The sequence below is a fragment of the Syngnathus floridae genome, chromosome 20 (assembly GCF_059516105.1).
Source record: "Syngnathus floridae isolate MCC-2025c chromosome 20, RoL_Sflo_1.0, whole genome shotgun sequence".
NCBI lineage: Eukaryota > Metazoa > Chordata > Actinopteri > Syngnathiformes > Syngnathidae > Syngnathus > Syngnathus floridae.
This window is the reverse complement of record NC_142432.1, coordinates 3,217,599-3,241,350: the sequence shown is the minus strand read 5'-3', so window position 1 is coordinate 3,241,350 and position 23,752 is coordinate 3,217,599. Positions and strand designations below refer to the sequence as shown.

General features: G+C 41.8%; 7 protein-coding genes and 1 long non-coding RNA gene across 10 annotated transcripts; 3 read left to right on the top strand and 5 right to left on the bottom strand.

The window, feature by feature from the left end:
- The first annotated feature begins 30 nt into the window (after positions 1-30).
- Positions 31-3,037, top strand: ncf2 (neutrophil cytosolic factor 2). The gene is made up of 16 exons (XM_088363720.1): positions 31-272; positions 469-551; positions 625-733; positions 808-942; positions 1,029-1,136; positions 1,223-1,282; positions 1,346-1,389; positions 1,493-1,634; positions 1,717-1,782; positions 1,872-1,926; positions 1,992-2,035; positions 2,105-2,253; positions 2,323-2,425; positions 2,494-2,614; positions 2,690-2,787; positions 2,870-3,037. The coding sequence occupies exons 1-15, from the start codon at positions 99-101 to the stop codon at positions 2,779-2,781; spliced, it is 1,485 nt and encodes a 494-aa protein (XP_088219846.1). The 5' UTR covers positions 31-98; the 3' UTR covers positions 2,782-2,787; positions 2,870-3,037.
- dph2 (diphthamide biosynthesis 2) lies at positions 1,969-5,058 on the bottom strand. Of its 2 annotated transcripts, none has more exons than XM_088363722.1 (8): positions 4,834-5,058; positions 4,522-4,692; positions 4,341-4,453; positions 4,044-4,264; positions 3,301-3,966; positions 3,052-3,228; positions 2,839-2,969; positions 1,969-2,764 (listed from the first exon to the last, which is right to left on the bottom strand). In XM_088363722.1, exons 2-7 carry the CDS (start codon positions 4,669-4,671, stop codon positions 2,848-2,850), a joined length of 1,449 nt encoding a protein of 482 aa, XP_088219848.1. In that variant the 5' UTR covers positions 4,672-4,692; positions 4,834-5,058; the 3' UTR covers positions 1,969-2,764; positions 2,839-2,847. The 2 variants fall into 2 exon arrangements, with proteins under 2 accessions (XP_088219848.1, XP_088219847.1); XM_088363721.1 differs by having other exon boundaries at positions 4,991-5,045.
- Positions 5,059-5,306: 248 nt separating this feature from the next.
- On the bottom strand, positions 5,307-7,663 carry mcur1 (mitochondrial calcium uniporter regulator 1). Its single transcript, XM_088363723.1, has 9 exons — positions 7,373-7,663; positions 6,897-7,004; positions 6,721-6,824; positions 6,538-6,639; positions 6,371-6,412; positions 6,194-6,265; positions 6,058-6,111; positions 5,836-5,950; positions 5,307-5,690 (listed from the first exon to the last, which is right to left on the bottom strand). The coding sequence occupies exons 1-9, from the start codon at positions 7,584-7,586 to the stop codon at positions 5,635-5,637; spliced, it is 867 nt and encodes a 288-aa protein (XP_088219849.1). The 5' UTR covers positions 7,587-7,663; the 3' UTR covers positions 5,307-5,634.
- Positions 5,387-10,456, top strand: LOC148380788 (uncharacterized). Of its 2 annotated transcripts, XR_015854663.1 has the most exons (4): positions 5,387-5,580; positions 8,984-9,152; positions 10,148-10,234; positions 10,357-10,456. It is a non-coding gene; the product is annotated as an uncharacterized LOC148380788 (long non-coding RNA). The 2 variants fall into 2 exon arrangements; XR_015854662.1 differs by lacking the exon at positions 10,357-10,456 and having other exon boundaries at positions 5,392-5,580; positions 10,148-10,332.
- rgs9bp (regulator of G protein signaling 9 binding protein) lies at positions 7,904-10,424 on the bottom strand. The gene is made up of 3 exons (XM_088363724.1): positions 9,951-10,424; positions 8,977-9,283; positions 7,904-8,811 (listed from the first exon to the last, which is right to left on the bottom strand). The coding sequence occupies exons 1-3, from the start codon at positions 10,044-10,046 to the stop codon at positions 8,456-8,458; spliced, it is 759 nt and encodes a 252-aa protein (XP_088219850.1). The 5' UTR covers positions 10,047-10,424; the 3' UTR covers positions 7,904-8,455.
- Positions 10,457-11,030: 574 nt separating the features above from the next.
- LOC148380787 (kinesin-like protein KIF20A) lies at positions 11,031-14,840 on the bottom strand. Its single transcript, XM_088364129.1, has 18 exons — positions 14,655-14,840; positions 14,495-14,590; positions 14,302-14,421; positions 14,066-14,204; positions 13,808-13,992; positions 13,660-13,741; positions 13,443-13,583; positions 13,263-13,374; positions 13,141-13,203; positions 12,923-13,069; positions 12,695-12,860; positions 12,436-12,612; positions 12,213-12,352; positions 11,976-12,141; positions 11,804-11,912; positions 11,648-11,718; positions 11,461-11,580; positions 11,031-11,386 (listed from the first exon to the last, which is right to left on the bottom strand). The coding sequence occupies exons 1-18, from the start codon at positions 14,697-14,699 to the stop codon at positions 11,174-11,176; spliced, it is 2,292 nt and encodes a 763-aa protein (XP_088220255.1). The 5' UTR covers positions 14,700-14,840; the 3' UTR covers positions 11,031-11,173.
- Positions 14,841-15,513: 673 nt separating this feature from the next.
- On the bottom strand, positions 15,514-16,736 carry rps20 (ribosomal protein S20). Its single transcript, XM_088363481.1, has 4 exons — positions 16,570-16,736; positions 16,126-16,225; positions 15,818-15,891; positions 15,514-15,735 (listed from the first exon to the last, which is right to left on the bottom strand). Exons 1-4 carry the CDS (start codon positions 16,570-16,572, stop codon positions 15,553-15,555), a joined length of 360 nt encoding a protein of 119 aa, XP_088219607.1. The 5' UTR covers positions 16,573-16,736; the 3' UTR covers positions 15,514-15,552.
- A 283-nt stretch (positions 16,737-17,019) lies between these two features.
- Positions 17,020-22,139, top strand: anks6 (ankyrin repeat and sterile alpha motif domain containing 6). The gene is made up of 18 exons (XM_088364137.1): positions 17,020-17,611; positions 17,707-17,925; positions 18,127-18,322; positions 18,398-18,548; positions 18,649-18,693; positions 18,772-18,976; positions 19,086-19,192; positions 19,280-19,431; positions 19,526-19,763; positions 19,859-19,908; positions 20,070-20,264; positions 20,334-20,496; positions 20,621-20,835; positions 20,953-21,145; positions 21,225-21,292; positions 21,414-21,530; positions 21,656-21,752; positions 21,853-22,139. The coding sequence occupies exons 1-18, from the start codon at positions 17,280-17,282 to the stop codon at positions 21,900-21,902; spliced, it is 2,793 nt and encodes a 930-aa protein (XP_088220263.1). The 5' UTR covers positions 17,020-17,279; the 3' UTR covers positions 21,903-22,139.
- The last annotated feature ends 1,613 nt before the right edge of the window (positions 22,140-23,752 follow it).

Below are 23,752 nucleotides of genomic sequence, written 5' to 3'. Positions count from 1 at the left end.
TGTGTCAACTCTGAATGTCATCACTTCCTCATCGTTGTTGTACAAATCACAGGAGCTTCCTTCATTTACTGAGTGCTCACACTACCCTGTGACAAGCAATGTCTTTTTTGGACACTCTACGCCAGTGGGATGACGCTGTCACGTGTGTGGACAGAAACAATTTAACTGAAGCACTCCAAATTTTCTTGGCCATCCGGGAGCCAAACTCCAAAATTTATTTCAACATCGGTTGTCTCCAGCTTCTCAACCAAAACTTGGATGCTGCTGAAAAGGTAATGTGTGTCTCTGTATGGAAAGGAAAAAAGTAGCTGATTTTTATTTCGTCAAGTCTGGGTTGTTTAAAAAGCAAAGTACGTGATATTTTGTAGACTGAAAGTGCGAGTTAGTGAAAAAGAAGAAGTGGTGCTTGGCTTTGCATTTCTCATTTGTTCTGAAGGAAGTAACGCGTGATTCGTTTTTTTGTCTCAGGCGTTTGACTGCAGCATCTGCAAGGATGAGCATTTGGCGGTCGCCTTCTTTCAAAGGGGGATGACCTTTTATCAAAAAAAAAGGTAAGGCCTGCTTGTCGCCTCAATAATATTTTAAGCATCCTCCAATTAATCAAGCCGATGTGTTGCCCTCAAGGTATGATGAGAGCGTTGGTGATTTCCAACTCGCCCTCAAGGCTTTGCGGGGCAACCAACTGATAGATTACAAAGTGCTTGGCCTCAGATACAAGTTATATGCATGCGAGGTAACAACGTCCAACTAGAACCTCCACTCTAAGATGCCATTTTGGTCTTTAAATAAAAAAATGTTATTCGCCAGGTCCTGCACAACATAGCCCTGGCGGAGGCTCACTTGGGTCAGTGGGAAAAAGCCCAGAAGAGTCTTTCAAAGGCTCTCGAATACAAAACGGACGCCAAGCTCAACATCATCAATAAAGCGATGGAGTCTATCCTGGTCTGTTCAAATTTCTTTGTCATATCAAAACAAAGCAGCTACTTGTTTAATATTAACATCAAATATTGATTTTATTTCACCACCAGAGACAAAAAGTTTTTAAAGCCGTCGAGTTCCCATCCACTGTGCTGTTTAGACCGAATAAGAACTATGTTGCTGAACTGGAGAAAAAGGACTACTTAGGAAAAGCCAAGGTATTAGATCCTATACCAAGTAATTAAAAAAGAAAATCAACATCAAACTTGAATTAAATTGACCTTGCATATTTTTATTTTTTTAGGTGGTTGCTTCTGTCGTTCCCCAGGATCAATTCTCTGGGTTTGCCCCATTACAGCCACAGGTAATGCTTGATTAAATAATGTAGCATATGCTATTACGAAATTGATTTTTCCCCTCCATACAGGTTGAACAGGAACCTTCAAGTCCAAAGGAGCCTGAAGTTCTGAGGTAAAATTGGATGAATGTAACTGTGGCAGGCTTGTTGGCGTATTTGTGTCATTTTAAAAAAAAAATAATACATGAATACATGAAAGATTGCCTCTCTTTGAAGGGCTTTGGAAGGAGACGCTCACATCGTGCGATACGAGTTTATACCCGAGACAAGCGATGAACTTGCCGTTGTCCCGGGGAATATTGTTTTTGTCCTGCAGAAAGGTTCGGACAACTGGGCTTCGGTTATCTTCAACGGGAGAGTAAGACTGCCGCCTCACACTAATAGTTGTTGTGCATGAAACAAAGTATTCATTTTCCAATTTAACTATGATTTAAATACAGAATGGTCTTGTTCCTTATAATTACTTGGAGCCTTTGGAAATGTCCTTGGGCACTCAACAGAAGAACGTGAGCATCCTTTGTTACCATATTCAGAACATTTATCGGTTGGTTAGTGAATCCTCATTATTTTCTCATCTGTATTTATTGGAAAACAGGAATTATCAGAACCACCGAGTCGGGTACCACCAACCAGGCCAGAAAGGAAACAAGGTAAGCAATATTTGAATTAGAAAATAATTGACTAAGCAAATCCTCACACGTTATATTTTAATCAGGGCTTGTTCGTGATGACACCAGCAGTGAAGACTTACAACAGAAGGTGTGCAATCAGGAAAAGAAATATATAGAGGACTTCTCTAAATGATTGCAGATTTTTTTTTTGCTTCAGGAAGGCCAGCTCGCGGACAACTTGTGTGTCGTCAAAGTGATTTACAAATTCAACTTTGCAGTGTCATTAGAGAGTGGCTCCACTTACGAGACACTGGTTGAAAAGATCAGTAAAAAACTGAACGTGTCTCCCATGTCAGTCACATTAAGGTAAAATATGCCTAAAAAAATATATTCTGACAATTTCTGTGATTAAATGTAAATTTGTTTTTAATGTAGGTTATCATCAGATGCGACAAGTGCCATGAATGATGATACAGACATGGAGAGCGTTTGGAGTGTCCATAACAAGCGCCTCAAATTGTGGTGTAATACCAAAGAAGTCAGTACATGTACAATTAAATGCCAATATATTTTTTAAAAATAAATTAATTGCATGATCCTGTTTAGGAAACCGCAGTAAAGCCACAAAACAATGAGACCGTTTTGGTGGCGCTTCACCCCTACGAGTCGACAAATCCTGAGGATCTTGGTTTTAATCAAGGAGATAAAATTACACTCATCTCAAAAAGTGAGATGGCTTCTCTTTAAACATATTGTTTTTAACTGTTCAGTCATGATGGAATGCTTTTCCTCCCTCCTGTAGTTAACCAGGATTGGTTGGAAGGACATTCGAATGGAAACACTGGCATCTTTCCTGCTTCCTTTGTGGAGGAACTTCCTGTGAATGACCAGTGATGAAATGTAAATGCAATTTTCCATATTGTCCCCTTAGAATTGAAAGCAATGTCATACATGTTGCCACTATCCTCCTTCTTCTTCATAGGCGATAGCGATGCCTCTCCTGCCCTCCACAGCTTTCTCCACGGGCGTCTCTCCCAACTTCTGCTCCAAACCGCGCCAGCTCCGAGTCGCCAGAAATGATGCTGAGAAGACACGAGGAACATTTGAGCGTTTCATTGTGCATCAATAAACATCCATTGACGCATTTTAATTTTTTTTAATGACCTGCGGAGTTGGTGTTAGCCACAGTTAGCGTCTGGTTCCTTAGGACAAGTGAGGAGCTATGCGAGGACTCATGATTGCGGTCCAGCTTGTTGCTCCGCAGCGCTCCAGTAATTAAAGATACGTCCGTGTCGTCACCGTCTTCCTGACCCTCTGGCGGAGGTACGTAATTTTGTCCACCTAGAGACAAAATTGCCATAAAGAATGAAGACAAACGTTGAGGGTTGGAATTCTGTAAAGTGGATTCAAAACCTGGCAAGAGATGTCGAAAGTCGGTGATGTATTCCGATGACCACTCCCTGCTCCTGTTACAGGCCACTTCCATCTCGAACGGCGTCACCACAGGTCGGTAGAACTCGCTGGAGTCCAATAGCGAGTTTTCCGGACACGAAATCAAAACAAAAATGTCAATTTCTAAAAAGTTAGCCAGCTTAGGCACATTGAGCTTTCCCATAGCGAATACGTAGCTCTTCTTGCCAGCATTACGGATTGTCTCTTTTAGCTGCTGGATTATAACCAGGTAGTCAGCCACGCCAAGAGTGCCCACCAAGATGCCCACCACGTTGGCATCCTTCGCCCTCTCTATAGCGTAGAAGCGCTTCATCAGCGCACGGTTGACGCTAACCGACTCCATCCTTCCCGTAGATGTCACGGGGTCGAAGGAGGAGAAGGAGCAGCGGTTCCACGTCATCATGAAGTTTCGTAAGGTTGGTCCATCTTGGCCGATATAAAACATGTTGTAATCTTCAATGCTCAGTCCGATCTTCAGAGATAACTGCCTTCCAAAGTGGATGCGAGGCTGCTCTTCATCATCTTCTTTTTTACTCTGACCGTGGCTGTAACACTGCTCGCCTTCCACAACAAGCTGGGAAGAAACCACGTTTGGATAGTCTTCACACAATTGTCTCACCAGATTTTCTGAAGAGGAAAGAAATTAATATGTACTTTAGATGACATCTAGTTTATATCTGAACATCAAAACAAACTCCTCTTACCAATGGCATGTGTGTATCTGACATCATACAGGATGAGGATGTGGGCTTGCGTGTCAGGGTAGAGTTCTCTGAAGGCCGACTTGCACTTGTCCAAGTCGATGCTTGCTTTCTCAAAGACATACATTAGAGGTAGCCGTTTAGATGGGCTCAAGCAGGCCCGGCCGTAGTGCACGATGCAGTCTGCTCCGACGTGCTCTGCTGCCACCTCATCCACACAGCAACTGAACAAACCAAAACACACCATATGGCAAATACATCATCTATCAAGATCAAATGTTTAAATAATTCATCAATTACCTTCCATAGGATGTGTCTCCTAGAATGAACACTTTGGCTTGGGTAATTCTTTCAATCTCAGCTGCAATTGCAGTGGAATCGTGCAGAAGTTCATCGGGAAACTGAAGAGCAACCTTAAAAATATCAAAACAAATAAGTATGAGATATTTAGAATTCACTGCATGTATAGTGTTGTCACAACCTTGCTGAAGTGATTCTGACAGACAAATTCGCAGGTCTTCTGAATTTGATAGAACTCATCAAGCTCTTCCAGAGGTGTTCTCCTCGTCTCTTGGACATCAACCTGACGCTGTATTACATTTTCCGAGCTGCTACTGAACGCATCAGCCATGACGACGGTAGGATACAGCGCCTGTACACATTTCACATACTTTAGCCATTTATAACACCGAGGCAGTCATTAAAAGCTCAGAATTGTAAATTTAACAGGACACGGTTACAAATGTTCTAAAATATCGTGAATGTAATGCTTAATTTAATGCCAATTACTCACGTCTCGTCTCTAAAGTTAGCTAAGCTGTTTAGCTAAATTCCCTCCATGTATTCCTAGTTGTCGTGTGATACAATTAGCATAAATTGCTACCAATAATGTTTCAACAATTACATTTCTGTGTAAAATTCAAAATCAAATGGCACATTGTTCACCGGACCATGTTAAGTGTAGCAAACACATGTAACCCATGGTTTGGCTTTTCCGGTAGTTCTTATACTTCCAGTTCAACCTCGTACCAAAATAAAAGCAATACAAATGATGGCGTTGTTAGTGTAAGAACTTTACAGTGTGCCTGTACTGCTTTATATTTAATATATTTTCATAATTACATCATCCATGTGAGAATAAATCTATAGAGCAAATACTTGGAAAACATATGCCACAATGTAACCATGTTTAGGAAGCTTTGCTCACTTTATGTTCCACTTTCATGTACCAATGCTAAAATGGATTTATTTCCAAAATACACACAGTTTAGTATTTAGTGGAGTAACCATCATTTTATTACACTTTAACAATAGAGTGCAAGTTAAATCAAGATATGATAAGCATGTGAAGTGGAAGTCTAGCTGAACCATCATCATAAATACACAAGTCAGATTTCATACAAAACTAAAAGATATTGTTTATTTTTCCATTGCCTTGAACAGCCTTCAGCCATCTCTTGAGTGGAATGTCGCTGGCAAACAACTGGAAGACTTTGCTGCAGACCTTGACTTATGCTCGACTTGAGTCCATTAAAATAAGGTCAGTGCATGAATGTGCCGAATATAAAGTCACATAATTCCTTTCGAGTGCTCTTTACATCCAGATACGATAGAAACCTAAGACCACGGTGAGACAAGTGAACACTGAACCTAGAGGAGAAACAAAAGCAAATAATTAGTCTAAGTATCTGCTGTATGGTATATATCAAATTAAAATATGAATGCAGTGAGATGTTTAATAGTTGACACATGTGGAAAGGATTTATTTCTCAATATAATGACTGTGACATTACACCTGCAAGGTATTTTATAGTGTCCAATTTATGCGACTCGAGCATGGTTTTCAAACCCGCCACTTCAGTGTCAATTTTCATGTTGGTCTGAGTAATAAGACGATCTTGCTCCGAAGTCTGTTAGAAAGAAACAATGGGATAAAAAAAGAGAGATGCTTTGTGCTTAATGAGATGGAAGGAAGATGATTTGGTAGTGACTAAGGGACATGATACAATGTACAAACCATTTCCAAAATTTCTGTCCGTGTTTCCATAAGTTTCTTCTCATGGTGTACTTTCTGAAAATAGAAAAATGATGAGGATCACCTTTTACCATTAACTCCCATTCTAAGCATAAATGATCAAGATGTTGGAACTTACCAGTTCTTTCACACGAGTCTTCTCTAAATTCATGTCCAAAAGTGTGTCTGAGCGTACTTTATTCATCACATCCTAAAAAAGACACAGCGTATGAGAAAACATAAATACACTTACCTGAATTGAAAGCAAATAAATGTTCAACTTATTCAACTTTGAGTAAATCATATTCTTACTTACAGCTAGTTGCACCTTAAGCTGCCAGAGCTGGATCTTCAATTTCTGAAACATTAATATTTTGGAAAGTGATAATATTCTTGGTAATAATATTTTTGCTTCTCTGGTATAGCTACACTATATCACATAACCAGAATAATAGACACATTATAGCTCCTCAAAATACTTACCTCATTCTCTGCCAGTAATGTAGTAAACTCACTTTTCTCCAGAATGACCATGTCCTTCTTTAGGGCTGCTATTTGAGACATTATACGCTGCATCATTATTTCCTAACGAAGACACACAAATGGAATTAAGATAAATTGCAGCATTGCATACACACAAACACATTCCAAATTAGACACTTTTACCTGCTGTACTTTGGTTACCATGTCACTGTAAATAGTGTCCATAGTAGAATTGGTCATGTTCAAGAGAACCTTAATTAAGGCTTCGGCTTCTTGAGTCGTAAAGCCTGTTAAAAGAAACATTGCGGCGTCAAAAGCAGAGGAATAGCGTTAAAAAAAACAGTGGCGGCGACTTTTACCGTTCTCTTCAAGGAGTCGAACCACCGCATGAGTGTCAAAGAACAGCTTTCGGACTTTAGGAACATCCGTCTGCACATCAGACTGGATGGGGCTGACAGAATTGTTCTCTAAAAGCAATGTTGACAAGTTATTGTTCAAACATTGCTTAATTGACAAGACTCTTTAATTGGAATGACATTTTTTGATGATGCTCTAAGGCGGGGTCAGCTGCACCAGAAAAAAAAAAGAGGAACTGGCGTATTATGTAAATACTAATACAGTTGTCATTTTGATTTGGGGGGGAATGAACATTTATAGAATCTCAATGAACGTCCCTGCTGAAGGTCACACTCGTAAAGGACATTGCATGGACAAATAGTTTTAAAAAAGGTGAAAGATCAAACAGCCCCAGTGACTTCAATCTTTTACAGGGAAAATTAAGGACATTTTCACTACTATTCCAAACGATGGAAGATGTTTACGTCACCTGACTCACCTCTTGCGGACAGGTGCAGGTATCGTCGCCTCACTGTGTCAGATGAAGAACTCGGGAAACTTGCCGAGGATTTAAAATGTGGCCGACGAAGATCGATAGGAAAAACGTTCCAAGACAGACGCCTGCTAAATTTCACGCTGTCTGTACTAAAGCGTTTTTTATTGTGACAAAGAACAAAAATCCTGAGACTCGTATGACATTGTTTGAGCACCATTGCAAGAGCGTAAAAGACAAACTAAATCACCACGACAGTATGAGCAAAACTACTTCCGCCTTTCAAAACCTCGGAAATATTTACGCACATCCGTTTTGGCCTTTCAGAATAAATTCCAATATTGGTACAAAAACTTGACTCTTTTCTTGCTTTTTCATTTATTGCCCTGACCACGTTTAAACCCAAGCTTAATAATATTTTTTCACTCTTTTGAGCAGCCACGAAGTATGTCACTGAAACCGTTTTCAGACATTAATTTCTAATCTAGAATATCAGAATTAGCTGTCATGACAACAAACACAGACTCTCCACAAGGATGCTTTTACCCTCCTTTATTTGTTTTATACGCAAATTCATGCACTAGCACTTTAGCAAACAGGCACTTTATTAAATATGCAGCTCTGCTACTGGATGGGGGAGGTAGATGATGGGCCACTTTTAAACTCCTTTTACAATGGTGAGTAGTAATTTTAAAGACAAACAAGACCAAGGAAATTTCCATGCATTTAAGGTTACAAAAATCCACTGGCACTGTTGTCAATGGGGATAATATTAATATTTTTACACACACCAATTCCACACAGTCTCCACAGCACCACACATAAGCAAAGTTTTCATTAATATTGCACTATTTTACATGTGTGAAGACTGTAATTGCATTTATTGTGGCTGAATTTGCCTAAATTGAATTTACATATTACTATTTAATATATACAGAATGTCTATTGGATGTTCATGCACATAATAAATCACTTTTGCTTGTCATAATACTTACTAAAGTAACAGTACTTTTTGGCTACTCTACCCACCTGTTACTGAGATTCACAGGTATTGACAAAAAAAATGTCAAATGTACATCAAGTTTTTACTCATGTGAAGAAGAAGATACAGATAGACAAAGTGGTTGCCACCAAAATGACCGCACACAGCGATAAAAGTGCCACATTGCGATCACGCCGGCCGGCAAGCTGCTCCTCGTCCACAGAGAGCAGGGCCAGGGAGGCGCTGTCAACACTGCCTTGTGGCTCGGTAGGCAGCGACCCGTGGGGCTCCACCATCCAGCGCAATACGTTCACCTTCGCTTCCATGTCATCAATCATGTATTCAATTTGGTTGATCTCCAACTCCATGGTCTTGCGGTCCTGGTTCTCAAGGTCATTGGGGTTCAGAGCGCAGTTCAGGTCTGGTAGACTGAGAGCTCGAGCAGCCACTTCACTGCTCCCCCCTGTATAATGACAAAAAAGTATTTTAACCTTAAATTGGAGATTGAATGCTCAAAATCACGATCTTATCGTCTTGACTGTGAGGCAGACAAGCTCGCCCCAATTAATCAATTCCAAATGAACCTTCTGAAATACACAAAGGTGATAATCAATTTTTATTTTTTTACCTTGCAGGCCAGTTTGGACTAAACTAGGACACTCAGCAAGAGTGAAGATGTCTCCCATGTTGAAAACTTTGCACATGTCAATATGAAGGAGCTCCAGGCTGGATGAGAAGGACACCCAAAGTAGCTCCATCTCCTTGCGCTGCTCCACAGGGAGGCTCTTGTCACGAAGATGCAAGGTGAGATGTTGACAGATGGTGGTGGCCAACGTCCGGGCCCTCTCTCTGGTTTGCTTCAACTCATCTCGCAGCTGTAAGCTGTCAGTGCAGCCGCCGACGCATGAAGCTAGATGCCGATAGCATGCCACCACCTCCGCCGAGTCAAAATAATGATAAAGAAATCATGACACTCAGAAGGTAAAAACAACTAGATGGCTTATTCTGTATTATATATATATTTAAAGAAAAAAAAATCAAGGCAAATGCCACGAGTCATGACCTTTGTTGATAAAGCTAGTGTATTATCTGCGGTGCAAAAAAGAATGTAGGTTAACAGCAACCGAGATATTTGAATGAGCACAAAGATGCAGTGAAGCAAAAAAAAATCCTATTCAGTGAAAGTGCTGTTTTAGCCACAGGGATGAACTTGGTTTTGTTCTCACATTTTTTTTCTTTTTTTTTTATAGGCCATGGGGATGGGCAAGGATATTTCAGGGGTTCGGTAAAATAGAAATATGGGAAAGAAATCTAGAAAAAATTGGGAAAAAACCCAAAAGTAAATTATCTAGTCTGGCACCTTGGGGAGGTCAATGCCCCCACGGCCCCCCTTCTAGCTCCACTAGTGGTTGTTCTTTTGCCACTTAACTAGTCAATGGAAATATATTTCAAATCTGGTGTTGATTTAGAGAATTTATACTAGCTTTTGGATAACCTTTGTGACATAAAAAGCATGGTCTACCTATTTAAATGATTCAAAAGTAAAAAGTATTAAAACAACAGGACACCTTGTTAACATCTCTGTAATAGAATTAAGCTCACCTTAATCAAAGAATCCACCAGGGCTTTGCCATCAGCCAAAGCCTTGTTTGTGCCAAGTGTGTTGTCATCTCCCACTTTGTTATTTACAAGTGGCATGAGGATGAATTGCCAAGAACCGGGCACAAAATTCTGTCTTGGCTGGCTGCCCTTCACTATGCTGGTTGCTCCTTTTCCCTCACGAGGTGTTTCATTCACAGGTTTAGGGTCCAGTCCAAGTCCAAGGCAGCAGAGCGATGCATCCCCATATTCCGACTCCGTACCAGAGTCACGTCATCTGTAAACCTGTAAGTATGTTTTGCCGGGTGGGGAGAAAATATTAGAAAGTGATGAGAGTGAAGAAAGAGGCTAATAAAATGACTTCAGCAAGATGCTAATCCAGTGATTGACCCCCTTTGCACCGACGCAGGATAAAGCCAACAACGGTAATCTCATTAACTGTCACTGAGAGCGAAGACAAGAGCAGCTGCCCGTCTTCATCACAACTGTCCTTTCACTGAGGGGGAGGGCTGTGCTCTTGCTTCAACTAGCTGTCTCACTCGACTTGAAAAAAATATGCGTAGAAATTTATTGCAAACAGAATTTCTAATCTAACCTAACAGTATATAGAGGGGAAAAAAAGCAATAAAAAGAAAACTTTAATTGCTTGGTCATAATTTGGTATGAGACAGTCAAAATGCAAAAAAAAAAGTGGACATCAAGGCTCCAAATTTGTGCATTAATTTTCAAACCAACATTTACTGCATTAAATATCTAATATTTTTATTTTAATCAGATTTGTTTGCACAGTATCTGTGCCTCTTTGAAATGACGGAGAATACGATCGCACTTAAGAAACCTTGAGTGTTTTTGTGGCCACTTCACCCTCAGGCTGAAGATAATATAGACATCCTCATTTGACCAGCTTTTGTGGAGCACCAAGCATGAATTCCCCTTGCGTGATGTTTCTATTGCGATGTATGACCGCGTGTATAATAAGCTTTTGGTGAATGACAGAAAAAAAGAAAAAAAAACACGATTCTGCAAAGCAAATATAAAAAGGGGCTGAATTGTGATTGTACGCTTCTAGTAAGAATCCTTACGTTTGAGCATTTTGATAAAACAATCATTTTATTATATTTAGACTAGAGAACAACACAAACAATTCATTAAACTTATAAAAGGCGTTTTTTAAAAATATATATATGAATTTTAAAATTCCCCCAAAAGACTGGTTAATATGCTAGTCAACGACGTGGAGTTGCAGGAGTTTTCTTGAATGTGTGGCTTCTGGTTTTACGAGGAGATATAACCGCTTGCTTGAAGTTGCTGAGCAAGCCTTTCTTAGGTTTGGCCTGCACAGGTGACTTTGGAGTAAGATGGGAAACTTCTGCCTTTAGGGAGGCAATTTCCTTGTCCTTCTCCGAAGACTGGGCTAAAATTTCCTGCATTGATTTCATCTTAGGAGAAACATAAAAGGTGTAGCCTGAGCATTTTTGTTCCATTTATCGTTATCGCTCCGAGTTCACCTCACCTGTTCTTGGGTCTTCACCTGAAGATCCTCTAGTTCAGCTGATTTCTCCAGGAAGCTGTCGCGAACCGTCTGAAGGGTTTCACTAAGTTCCATCAGTCGTTTCTCCAAGGACAATATCAACTAAGGGTAAAACAGAATTGAAGACGCTGAACATCTTGACTCAATCGTGACCCTGAAAACTTTTTACCTGTTGTTTATCTTCACACATGCGTTCGATGGCACTTTTCTCCTTGTTGAGACGTTTGAAACGGTTCTCCCCTGTGGGAGTGAAACAAAACGTTTCTACAGCTCCATTCCTACTTCTTCATTTAAATTTGGCTTCTCCTGTTGAAAAATTACAAACCTGTAACTTCAAAGTCTTTTGAGGGTTGACACTGACATGACACATCCACCGTAGCAACCGTGCAGACTTTGGTACCAGCTGCCAACTGTGAAAGCTGTCGCTCCAGGGCCTGCAGACACATTGGAACCAAATTTAAATTTTCTAAATGAATCCTCCAATCTGGAATGGCTACCTCCACTTTCTCCTGCTCAGCTGTGAACTCCTCAAGAGGCACGTAGTTGTCTTCAAGGTCATTCATGGCACTCTTGTAAGCATGTTCTTTGATAGCATCCTTGTACATCTCGAAGGTGTTCTCCATCTTTTCTTGGTAGCTCTCCTTCAGCTCTTCTAACTGTTGACTGGATATTCAAAGACACTCGCATCACACGCTCGGCGAATCGGTCCAAGCGACCTAGCGGCGGTTGGAAACCTGCGGAGCTCCTCGCTCTCCATGATCTGCTGTAGCATGGCGTCGCCCATTTCCTTACGGATCTCCATCTCCTGCTCCAGATTTCGTCTTCGCTCCGCCCGCAGTTTTGCTCGAAGGCTTTCGATCGTGTCCAGCAGCTCCTGGTGACAGTTGGGAGACCAATTTGGGAAAAAAAAAAAAACTCTCAAGGTCCCATTAGAGATCAACGCAAAAACGGAGTTACGTTCTGTGTCAGTAAGGTCATGTCTGCGTCGCCATCTTCATTCAGCAACCCGTCTTCGGACAGGAAGCTTTCCAGTGCCTGCCTGTCAATCACGCCATTCCTCACCAGAGATTTGCCGTTCGGAGCCAATAAAGACTGTGACAGAGACTCCAGAGACTTGTCTGGGATCACCTGCACCTGAAGATGACAACCGATGGCTCCTCAAATTTTTATACAAGCGGTTCCTAGCGCTGACAAAGACGGCTATTTTTTTATTTACTTGTTTGGCTACAGCGGAGAACTTCATGACGTGAAGCGTCTCATCATAGGTGGAAGCGCACTGGCTGATGTTGACGATCATTGAAGCTCTTCCTTTGCCGCAGAAAACCGCCTGGAAGAGCTTGGTGAGCTTGCTCTCTCGAAAAGGGATGCAGCTGCTCTTCATTCTGATTGGATGAGGAACCGCTCAAATAATTGTCTGACTGACAAGTTGATTTTTTTTTTTTACCTTTCGCTTTGATTGTTACGCAGGGCATTGATGCACTTGCCCAGGATGAGGAGCGAGTTGTTAATGTTTCCCGCTTCTTTTAGCCTCTCGCCAAACGTTTTTGTTTTGTTGCATCTTTCCGAGCCGGCCAAGTCACACAGAGCAAATCTAAGGAGTTTAAATTAAGTGCTTATGGTTATTTTTAAGTGAGGGGGGGGTTGTCTAGAAATGATTCTTACTCTGACATCCTTTTAACTTTGTCTCCATCCATCTTGAGCAGCTTCATGGTGAATATGCTGTGGCTGTGAGGAAAGTTGTTTTTAATATACTTTCATTTTCGATCAGGGAAAAGTGAATTTGCCTTCTGCTAGAGGACTGGTTCATCTTGGTGGTTGCAGCACTCCGGTTCTTGTTGCCAATTATTAGTATTTTGCTGGCTTCCGACAAACTCTGGATGTTGATCCATCGAAGATCTAAAGATATATATTTTTTAATAAAAACAATTCATTGGCTGTATTAAGGTTAGAGGTCATCCTCTCACCTTTAACATAAGCGTTGCCAGCGCCGTCATCGCAAACACGAAGAGCAGAACGTTTCTTGGACTGCTGAAGGAGATCGTAGACGCGCTCGTTGTAGATTTCAAAGAATGCCACCCATACAGCAAACTGGAAGCTCTCTTCATCTGTCCGAGAATGCAATTATTATTATTTTTTTAATCCCATTGTATTGCTTTTCTTTAATACATTGGATCACAATACCTGAATCAGACAATGAGGAAGAGGAAGGTGCAGGATAGAAGACGGAATCTGATCCACTGCTGGGTCTTCGGTTATCACATTCCTTCAGGGAGAAACACAAAAAAAGTTGGACACTCTCTTTGACTTGAATGTCAATCATCTCTTTCACCTCTCTGAATGATGCAAGAATAGCAGCTTTAGCAATTTTCTCCTGTTTGACTTGCTCAGCATCCAAACATCGTGTATCATTTCTGAGGTGGGGCTTCACGTCCATGCAAACATATTGGCGTCCTGCGATGTACTGAAAAATGCCGTCCAATACTCGAGGCAATATTCCCGGCTCTTTTGAAGTTCCTGAATTAGAACATTTGAATGGAACCTCTGACTAAATTAATGACTCCATTAGAAATGTCATTTGTATATTGACCTAGGATTGTGAAGGTTTTCCCAGCATTGGTGACACCATAGCTGAAGATCAGCGAGTTCTCCCCATCCAAGAAATCAGACATTTGACTTTTGACAGTGTTGTCATAAAGCTCGGCCTGGGTTGTCTCTGGTCCAAAAATCTAAAAATGCAAGTAGAGCAATGATCAATTGACATTTAAATGATCTGGTCACAACAATTATTGCAAGGTGGAACGAATTAAGTGAAATTTTGCTTACCTTGGAAAATGACATTTTGTGGACAGACATAGCGATGCCCTTCTCAAAGGACTTCATGGTGGCAGAACCTTTCGGGGCCTGCAGCGTCACCATTTGGTCATTTTCTATTATCACACAATCCTGATTACAATAAATAAATTAGTCAGTAATGTGTCAAATAAATAAATTGCATTTTATGACTGGTCTACAGGACCTGATCCTCCTTGTCAGAGAGCTCATCTTTAGTAAAAGGTCTGACTCGAAGGTAGACTTTCATAGTCTGCTGTTCTGCTGCTCCTAATGTTTCCTCCTGCAATTCAGACCAGAAATGGGCTTGGCAAGTCTGAGTTGAGGAAAATAAATGTGCAGTATACCTGTGGAGGTGAAAGAAAAGTCATATCCATGTCACCAGGCTGCATGGTTGATGTCCTTGCTTAAGAGTTACACAAAATTGCTCCCTAAAAATTTTTGAGGCGCTTCCACGGAGCTTCTTGGTAGCATGGACAACAAGGGAGGGGCCGAGCAATTAGTTTTAACTCGGAGCTGGTGAGAAGTGAAAGGACAGCCAATGAGTTTGGAGAAGCGGGCTTTAAAGAGGAAAGCAGGTTCACATTCAGATTCGCAAACGTGCGACCTGCTTGCTGGTAAAATTCCGATATGCTAATTCTCAAATTTTTTAAACTAAGTAACACCATTAATAATAAAAAAAAATGCATAGCTGTCCATCCAAGGACCAGTCACCAGGTAATTAAGGTTTAATGTTGAAAAAAGTTTATTATTGTAAGCCATTATAATATTAACACCTTTTAGTTTTGCATATAGTAAGGAAACTGGACTGGTTAATACATCTGGGTTTCATAGTTTGAATCTGGGATCCAGCTTTTTTTCTGCATGTACTAAACTTACTTCATCCACATTTTAAAAACATTCAATCATTACAGATGATCAAAAGGTTTAGAAGTTCCATTAGGTTCAACTATGAAATCAATTTAGATTGTGAAGTTTCACTCAAAAATCAAAATCAGTGCTGTTGCATTTTTTTTTTAGAAAGTATTTCTAGTGCTGTTACCCCATTTTACATATCCATAGCTCTTACGCTCAATTTGTTTGCATGTATGAATTGCTTTAAAAGAGTAAATAGGAACTTTTTTACATTCTCATTCATGATCTGCATCATTCACTGCAAGTCATTTATTAACATGTTGACGAGTGTAAGAAAAAAAAAAAGACAAGTCATTTTCCCTCTTTTTTCTTTATTGCATCAGTGCCTATTTATGCATCAGCAATGGTAACTTCAACCTCAACACCAGGCTCGATGCTGATGGAGGTGATCTGTTTGACAATTTCAGATGGGCTGTGCAGATCAATCAGCCGTTTGTGGATTCGCATCTGGAAGCGATCCCAAGTTTTGGAGCCTTCGCCACAGGGGGTCTTCCTGGTAGTGATGCGCAGGGTCTGGCGAGGACAGGAGTAGTAATGTGAAAAACAACACTATCAACAGGTAACGACAAACATAAAAACTGCAAAGGGGTTCTACCTTGGTTGGCATGCGGACTGGTCCCTTCACCTTCAGTTTCTTCTCCTTTGCACCACGGATCAAGTCAGCACAGACTGATGAGGGCAATACATAACTGTCACAATCACTTCAACAAATTCTACACACTCTACTTATATATTAGTATGATAACTCAGAATAGCGTATTAAAGACATCAGAGTTGTCAGTAAGATTTGCATCTTCATTGGAAATCACAAACAGTATCTAAAACATTTGTCACTATACAATTGCATACAAATCTTGTATGTCGTATAGTGACAAACAATGACTCTAAGGCTTGTATAATTACCTTTTTCCAGGGATTTGACATTACGGCTGGTGAGGGTGATGCGGATGCGGTGAATCTTCACCTCAGTCTCAACAGGTGCCTTCCCAGAGTCCTTGAAAGCCTGCAAGCAAGTAAATATGCAATTCAATAACTTTATACATTTATTATTTGAAGCTATCATCCACTACTTGTTTGAAAAGTAATCTATTCCGTTTTGTTAGTTCATTATTTGGTGGCTGATTGGTGAGACTTTAATCGTCTTAAGTGCGTGTTGATAATATGTAGCCATAAAGTCGAATATTTTTAATGCCATTTTGGCTAAAATATTGCATGGCGCAAACACCACGGGGACTAGCACCGAGGCTATTGGCCCACTCGAGAGTTCCATTTTGCCTTATAATCTCAATCAAATAGTCACTCGAGCCTTAAGAAAGTAGTAAGAACATTTTACGCTTATATACACACCATTGTGATAGTTCCTGACCGACTTATTCGGAAGAAAATCAGGCGAACAGCGGTGAGCCAGGAGTACCAGCAACGTGGTGACTGGTTAGCTTTTCAAGAAAGAGGGCTTGCTAAGGGCCGTTTCCTGCATATGTACCGGTCATCCGGGTTCTTTTTCTTTCTTCTATGTGGGTTTGTGACAGCGACACCTAACGGCAGACCACCAGGAGTATTCGGTACTGGTAAATAGAATAGACCATTTTAAAACATTTGTCGATGATAGCTTAAAACGTGCGTATAATATTTTTAAACCAATTATAGAGATAAGTTACTACTATGGAATGCATGTAGTTCTGTATAAATATAGTTAATTTATTATTTTGTAATATAGCAACAAGAATTGCATGTATCGCGTGATGGCTTTGTTTTGAAATGAAACCGGAAGTTGTCTCTGAGTAAATGATGCAAAAAGACAATTCTTGGTCAAGTAACGGGGAACAGGGTAGCCGGTGGTAAATCCATGTCACAAGTTTTCTTAAAAAATGTCGGTGTTATTGTTATGATCGACTAATACAAAGAGACATTTCTAAAGTTTATTGCAGTTTCGCGTCAATGGAGGGCTTTGCATCATGATGTCCAAACGCGCACCAAGTGACAGGAAAAGTTTCAAACTCTTCTTGCAGACAACTTAAGAGTTGAATGGGATCGGAATAACACCAAGGAAGGCGGACATGAACTTCGGCGTACCCGCTAACTCGCTGCTTCTCCTCAGTGCCTGCGATGAAGGGGACTACGAAACTGCAAGGGGGATTCTGGAGCCCGGAGCCTCCAAAGATTCGGGAAGGCAGAGCAGACTGCGGTCGGATGCTGGCTCGGAGTGCAACACGGCGGATTTGTTGTTGTCTCTTGTACCGGTGGACTGCACGGACGAGGAGGGGAACACCGGCCTGCAGTTTGCCTCGGCCAGCGGTCATGAAAACTTGGTCCGTTTTTTGCTTCGAAAGGGAGCCTCGGTGGATAGCCGCAACAATTATGGCTGGACGCCCCTCATGCAGGCTGCTAGGTAGGCTGACGCATACAACATCTGAGTCATTAATTCCAGTTAGTGCAAACAATCCAAATAGTGACATTATTCATCTGTCCTCTTTGCATCCTTAGATTTGGTCATTTGACCGTCGCCCACATCCTATTGGAGAATGGGGCAGACATTAACGGACGGAACCGGCTGGGTGCAAGTGTCCTGACCATGGCCGCACGTGGGGGACACACGCATGTCGTGAAGCTTCTCCTGGAGAGCGGCGCCTTCGTCGACGACTTCGATCACCTGGCCGCCGCTGCGGAGGTTGTCTCCAATGAAAATAACAACAACAGCTGCAGGTTTGACCTCTATGTTGTCTCTCACTGTCAAAAAAGATGCACACCCCTCACAAAAACCTCAAATGCACCTTTACCTTTACGGGTGAACTTAATTTGACCTCCTCCATCCTGAAATGTCCTACAAAAGCTCAATAACCCTAATGTTTTGTTAGTATTGTGTATTTTGGATTTTCTGAGGCATCGTGTGCATTCTTTCCACAGTGCGGTTGGTTTTGGAGCCGGTGAAGGCTGCTCAGGAGGCGTGCGGGATTTCATGGACGTCACAGCTCTGATGGTGGCGTCTCAGCACGGCCACGAAGCCACAGTGCGCCTGCTGCTGGAGTGGGGCTCCGATGTCCGCTTTGCACAGAAGACCACCGGTTGGGGTCCACTGATGGTGGCTACACTCAGTGGGAAGGTCAGGGACTTTCTCGTGTGCTTGTGTGTTTGGGTTTCGGATAACAAAAGCAACTCAAGTTGTATCCTTTGCAAGGTGGCTGTGGCTCAGCAGCTGGTGGAGCGTGGTGCCGATCCAGATCGAGTCAATGTGTTGTCCAAGACGGCGTTTGAGCTCGCCATGCAGCTAAAACAGAGAGATCTCAAGGCTTATCTGGATTCCATCACTACTGTTCGACCGCAGACTGGTATGACTTCTAATGATTAAATTATCTGCTCAATTAAACATACCTATGGTACATCATACCATAGTTTTCGTAATGAATTAATAGTTTAGTTTCTTCCCAGATGATGAAAGACGAAGACCAGATGTGTTCAGTGCTCTCAAATTGGGTATGTCCAGATAATTACCTATCCAAATCAAATATTACTCCTTCTTTATAAGATTGTTTTCCCCTTTTTTATGCTCAGGAAATTCCCAGTTGGTCAAGGAAATTCTGGAGGAAGATCCCACTCAGGTGAATTCCTCCAATCAGGAGGGAGCGTCGCCACTGATGATGGCGGCCGTGAGCGGTCAGTTAGAAGTCGTGCAACTGATGGTGGAGAAGAAAGCTGACATCGACAAACAAGATGGAGTCCACGGATGGACCGCCTTGATGCAGGCGACATATCATGGGTGAGCTGGAGCTGTAAAAAATTTCACAAATTAAAGGCATAAAGATTCAATGCATGAGAGATCCCACAGAATTTTTTGTTGATGGGGGTGGGTGTCACAATTCTTTCAGGAATAAAGATGTTGTCAAATATCTGCTGAGTCAAGGGGCTGACGTCAACCTTCGAGCAAAGAATGGATACACGGCTTTTGATCTGGTCATGCTGCTGAATGATCCAGGTGGTTCAGCTGTTATGTATTACATTATTCAATTGCTATGCTTGAATTACAAAGTACCAGATTTTTATTTTTTTCATTTTTTGTCAGACACTGAGCTGGTGCGTTTGTTAGCATCAGTGTGTATGCAAGTGGACAAGGAAAGGTCCAAACATCGTGGCAGGAATTTAGCGGGTCATTCCAAAGGCAGGCATGCTCTCAACAATGCCCCTGTACCACCTGATGACAAAGGAGGACTCAAGGTGAGTTTTTTTAATTACTCTAATATCCCAAATGCAAAACTGACAAGCTCATGTTTTTTAAATACACCCCACAAACTGACATGCTGGGCTGTAGTCGTGGTGGAATAGGATGTCCAATCGGTTCCGGCGGCTGAAGCTGACTCACACCCTGAGGCATGGCCTTTTGTCCAACCGACTGGCTCCATTCCCTGATGACGCAGAGACCTCTTTGGATGCCACCATGAAAGCTGATGTAAAACCTGCAAGTTCTGCTCATGCTGTATTGGCACCCACCGGTACCCAGGGAGTAAGTGACATCAGCGCCGTCTGGGCAGTCAAGAGCAAGGACACAGGTAAGTCACAGAATTCAGAAGTAGAGTCTCTAAAAAAAAAAAGCATATGTAATATTCTAATATAATGTAAATGTGATTTTTTTTTTCCCTCCCAGGTCTATGCAGGGCGTCGTCAGAAAAGGAGGATATGCTAATTACCACAATGGTAGGAATATTTATTTTAAGGAAATATAGTGAAGGCATAGTACATGAAAGTGACATGAGCAAACGTTTGCACTTGAAAGCTATGCAAAATCAAATTTCCTTAGTCATGGAAATAATTGTACTGCAATTGTTTTTATCTGACATTATGTTTTTCTCATTCAGCTTCGAAGTGGCGCTCCCCTTACCAGGCTACCTAACGACAAGCTGAAGGCAGTGATCCCTCCCTTCCTGCCCCCATCCAACTTTGAATCATGGAACTCGGACCGCTCACACCTCCTCAGGGAGGGGAAAAGTGAAACACCCCGGCTTCCGATGCCTCCACAGAGAAAGTTGAACAGCAGCGGCAACTCTGATATTGTGAGCTCTAATATGTGAGAATGATAAGGAGTTTTTATTTGCTAATTTCTTTTTTTCCTATTTATCTAGACGTCTATCAGTCGAGTGGTGAGCAGGTCCATTAAGTTTCCCGGCATTCCCAAGGGGCCCTCGTCCTCATCTCCTTCTAATTCTGGCCACTATCACTCGCCTCACTCCTCCGGGGGCTCCAATGGAGTGGCCGGACTCAACCGGGACATGCACAACCGCTCAGGTCAGTACAGTCACAGGAGGACAAACAACATACTAGTACACCTTGATATTAAAAATAATAATATATCCACATGATATAATTTGTGCATTTTGTTTATAATGGAGTATTCACACCTTTCCACTAGGGGGCAGTGCAGACGGTGTTTTGGCCCAGATAGCTGCACAGCGGAAGAAGGCTGCAGGCCTGATCGACGTGAAGACTCAACCTCCTGAGAAACAGCACAGTCAAACTTCAAGTCCATTTCCGGCCGCCACTACCAGCATGCCAACACCTGATATCAGTTTCCATGACACCCACTCCCCCCACAATCTGGTCACCTCCGACATCTCTTCAAGAAGGGTCAGCATCCTTTCCTTGTACATTTTTTATTATATATACGTTCTTCCAGGTGGCTCAGTTGTTTTCAAACAGTCTGAGTTGGTCTCGATGCAACCATTAATTCTTCATTCCTTTTAGAAGATGGATTTGAAGAGGAGACCTCAGTCTGGGAATTCGTCCACTTCCAAAAGCACATCGCCCACCCTGACACCATCGCCCTCCCCGACCCCAAAGCCTCCCGGTGGGCAAGGGGACTCCTTGTCCTCGGCGTCCTCCCATCCTCGCTCCAAGAGCAGTGGAGGCTCCAGCAGCGGAACCATCACCGATGATGGTAATGAAACACTGGTTGGATGATGAGTTTTTCACTATATGATAACTATACGTTCTATGTTATCTGTTTTTTTTTTCAGATGAGTTGTCAGGTATCTTAAAGAAGTTATCCTTGGAAAAATATCAGCCCATATTTGAGGAACAGGAGGTACTTATTCTTTTCTTCTATTGCTATTTCAAATGTTTGTCAAAGCAAAGATTTTGTACTATTGACCATGGACACAATTGTTTTACTCTAAAAGTTCGTTTTTATCCTTGTCTTTCATTAGGTGGATATGGAAGCTTTTTTGACGCTAACTGACGGCGACCTGAGAGAACTGGGCATTAAAACCGATGGACCGAGACAACAAATCTTGGCAGCCATATCAGAGCTCAACGCTGGGAAGGTACTTGTATAAAAACAGTCTGCCGTTCAAGTATCTGCAGTTAAACCCAACACCGTATTAGTTTTCCTAAACATAATACATTGCATAAGTTTGACAGCCAAACCAAAATCGTGCTACTTGTTCAGGGCCGAGAAAGGCAGATCCTTCAAGAAACCATACACAACTTTCAGTCCTCCTTTGGCAGTAGTGCCAGTAACCCGAGACCACCCGGAAAGCCACGCTGTGAGTATTTCATTCCTGACAAATTTTGTCATAATAGGAGCAAAAAGGAGATGAATTGGATAGTCCTCATTAATCACAACCCTTTTTTTTTCCTCTTCAGCTCCAACTAACTGGATGAGACACCAGGTCCGTTCCTCCAGTAAGAGGTAACTCTGAATGGAATGCACTTATATAGCGCTTTATCTACACTACATGGTGCCTGGCATTCACCCATTCACACATTCATAAGCTGCTGCCACCAGGAAAGTTTGCAAGACTGCCACTAAAATGTGCAACTATGAGGAAAACAAAGGGAGTATAAGAAAATGGGATATTGGGACGCTTTAGTATTTTATGTCTTCAGTAACAGACCATTCAAGTGTGCCTGAAATAAACATTTAAATACTTTGTTAAATAGTTTTTGTTTATATTTTACCATTATTTTACATCGAAAAGAGTCCAAACGTGAACACAACAGTTTGCAATAGGTCTCTGATTCAAACTTTCTACGAAACTTGGAATATGTCATGAATAGGATATATTAAAAAATGAATTTTCCTGTGGAATGCTAACAAATGTTTTTGGATCGTGTGTGACCTTGGACAGTGGCTTTACTGCATTGTGTCGGATGACTCTTGACTAGTTTCCCGCCACGCTGTCAACACAAAGTTGGTTATTTGGAACTGTGGCTAACATCAGTATCAACAGTTGTTGGCACATTCCACAATATCACTCTTTACAACAGATCCCACTAGATAATCATTCATGTCATGAACGGCTCTGCCTTAAATAATTGTGACAAAAATGAAATGAGTGGATGTTTGGTGTCATATAAGAGTGACCGTCCCCATCAATGATTCACGTCCATTAGAATCAAACTTGTCACATCACCTCTCCACGCTTTCTCTGAAGTCCCACAATGACATCTTGATCAGTTGAAGCCACACTATTGCAACTGGCATGTGGCCCCATTGTCACTCGCACGCTCACACGCACTTGCGTGCAAAGGTGGATGCAAGCGGCATTGGCAGGGCTTCAGTTGAATCTCGGATGATGATCTCAGCGGATTTATACCAATGCCAAAGTGTCCATCTAGGTTTAATACTCGCCGCTGACAATGGTAAGATGTGTTTTTATTATGCAGCCATGCCAGTCCCGTTAGCCTGAAATGCACACTTTTTATCACAGATGCCAGTATGGTCACTCCTGCCCCTGATGGGGTTTCTCGTGTTTTCTCAAATCATTCAACAGATGAAATGTCCAAACTATCCTGACGGCCTCCAAAGTTGGCATCAGCATTATGGGTGCAATACAAGCCTGGCCAGCAGAGGGCAGTGTAGTACACTGTCAAGGAAGAACTAATTTTAATTGAAGGAGTAGAATCTCCTTTTGCTGACTATAATGGCTATATTATTAGCAAAATACGGGAAAAAGTAAGACCATGGATAGATATGTTGGGAAAAAAATTATACAATCTGCACATTGTGCAAACAAACTAGAATTTGCAAGGTTTAATATTTTGAATTAAATTACTGCATATTCTTTACTTCCTGTATTTTTTTGTCTCCAATTGCTTTTGTTTTGAAGTCTACTTATGTTGTTTCCGTCCCAAGCTCCTCTCTTCATCGAAATTGACGCATTTACTAAAACCTCTCAGTGCGCCTCCAGTCGACGTGCAAAACCCCCCTTTATCAAATTATTTCGACCAATAACCCCAGTTCCATTTCCTCGTAAAACTGGTTTTGCAGTGGGAGGAAAATCTTTCCGCTTGCAAGTAGCGTCCCTGACAGCAGAAGGTCCCTGTATGACTGTGCACAAGAGCGGCTGGGCTGCCCTTGCGTGTGACCCCTCCCCTCAACGCGGCTCTCCGATGCGTGTGCGTGCGTGCGCGTGCTACGCCGGGGTCGGTTTGGGCTGATGCCTGCTTCACGTGAATCTTGTTCAAACCTAAACTGACTTTACATCGAAACGATTTCAAGATAAATGGCGTGATTTATTATCAGATAAATATTAAATCATAA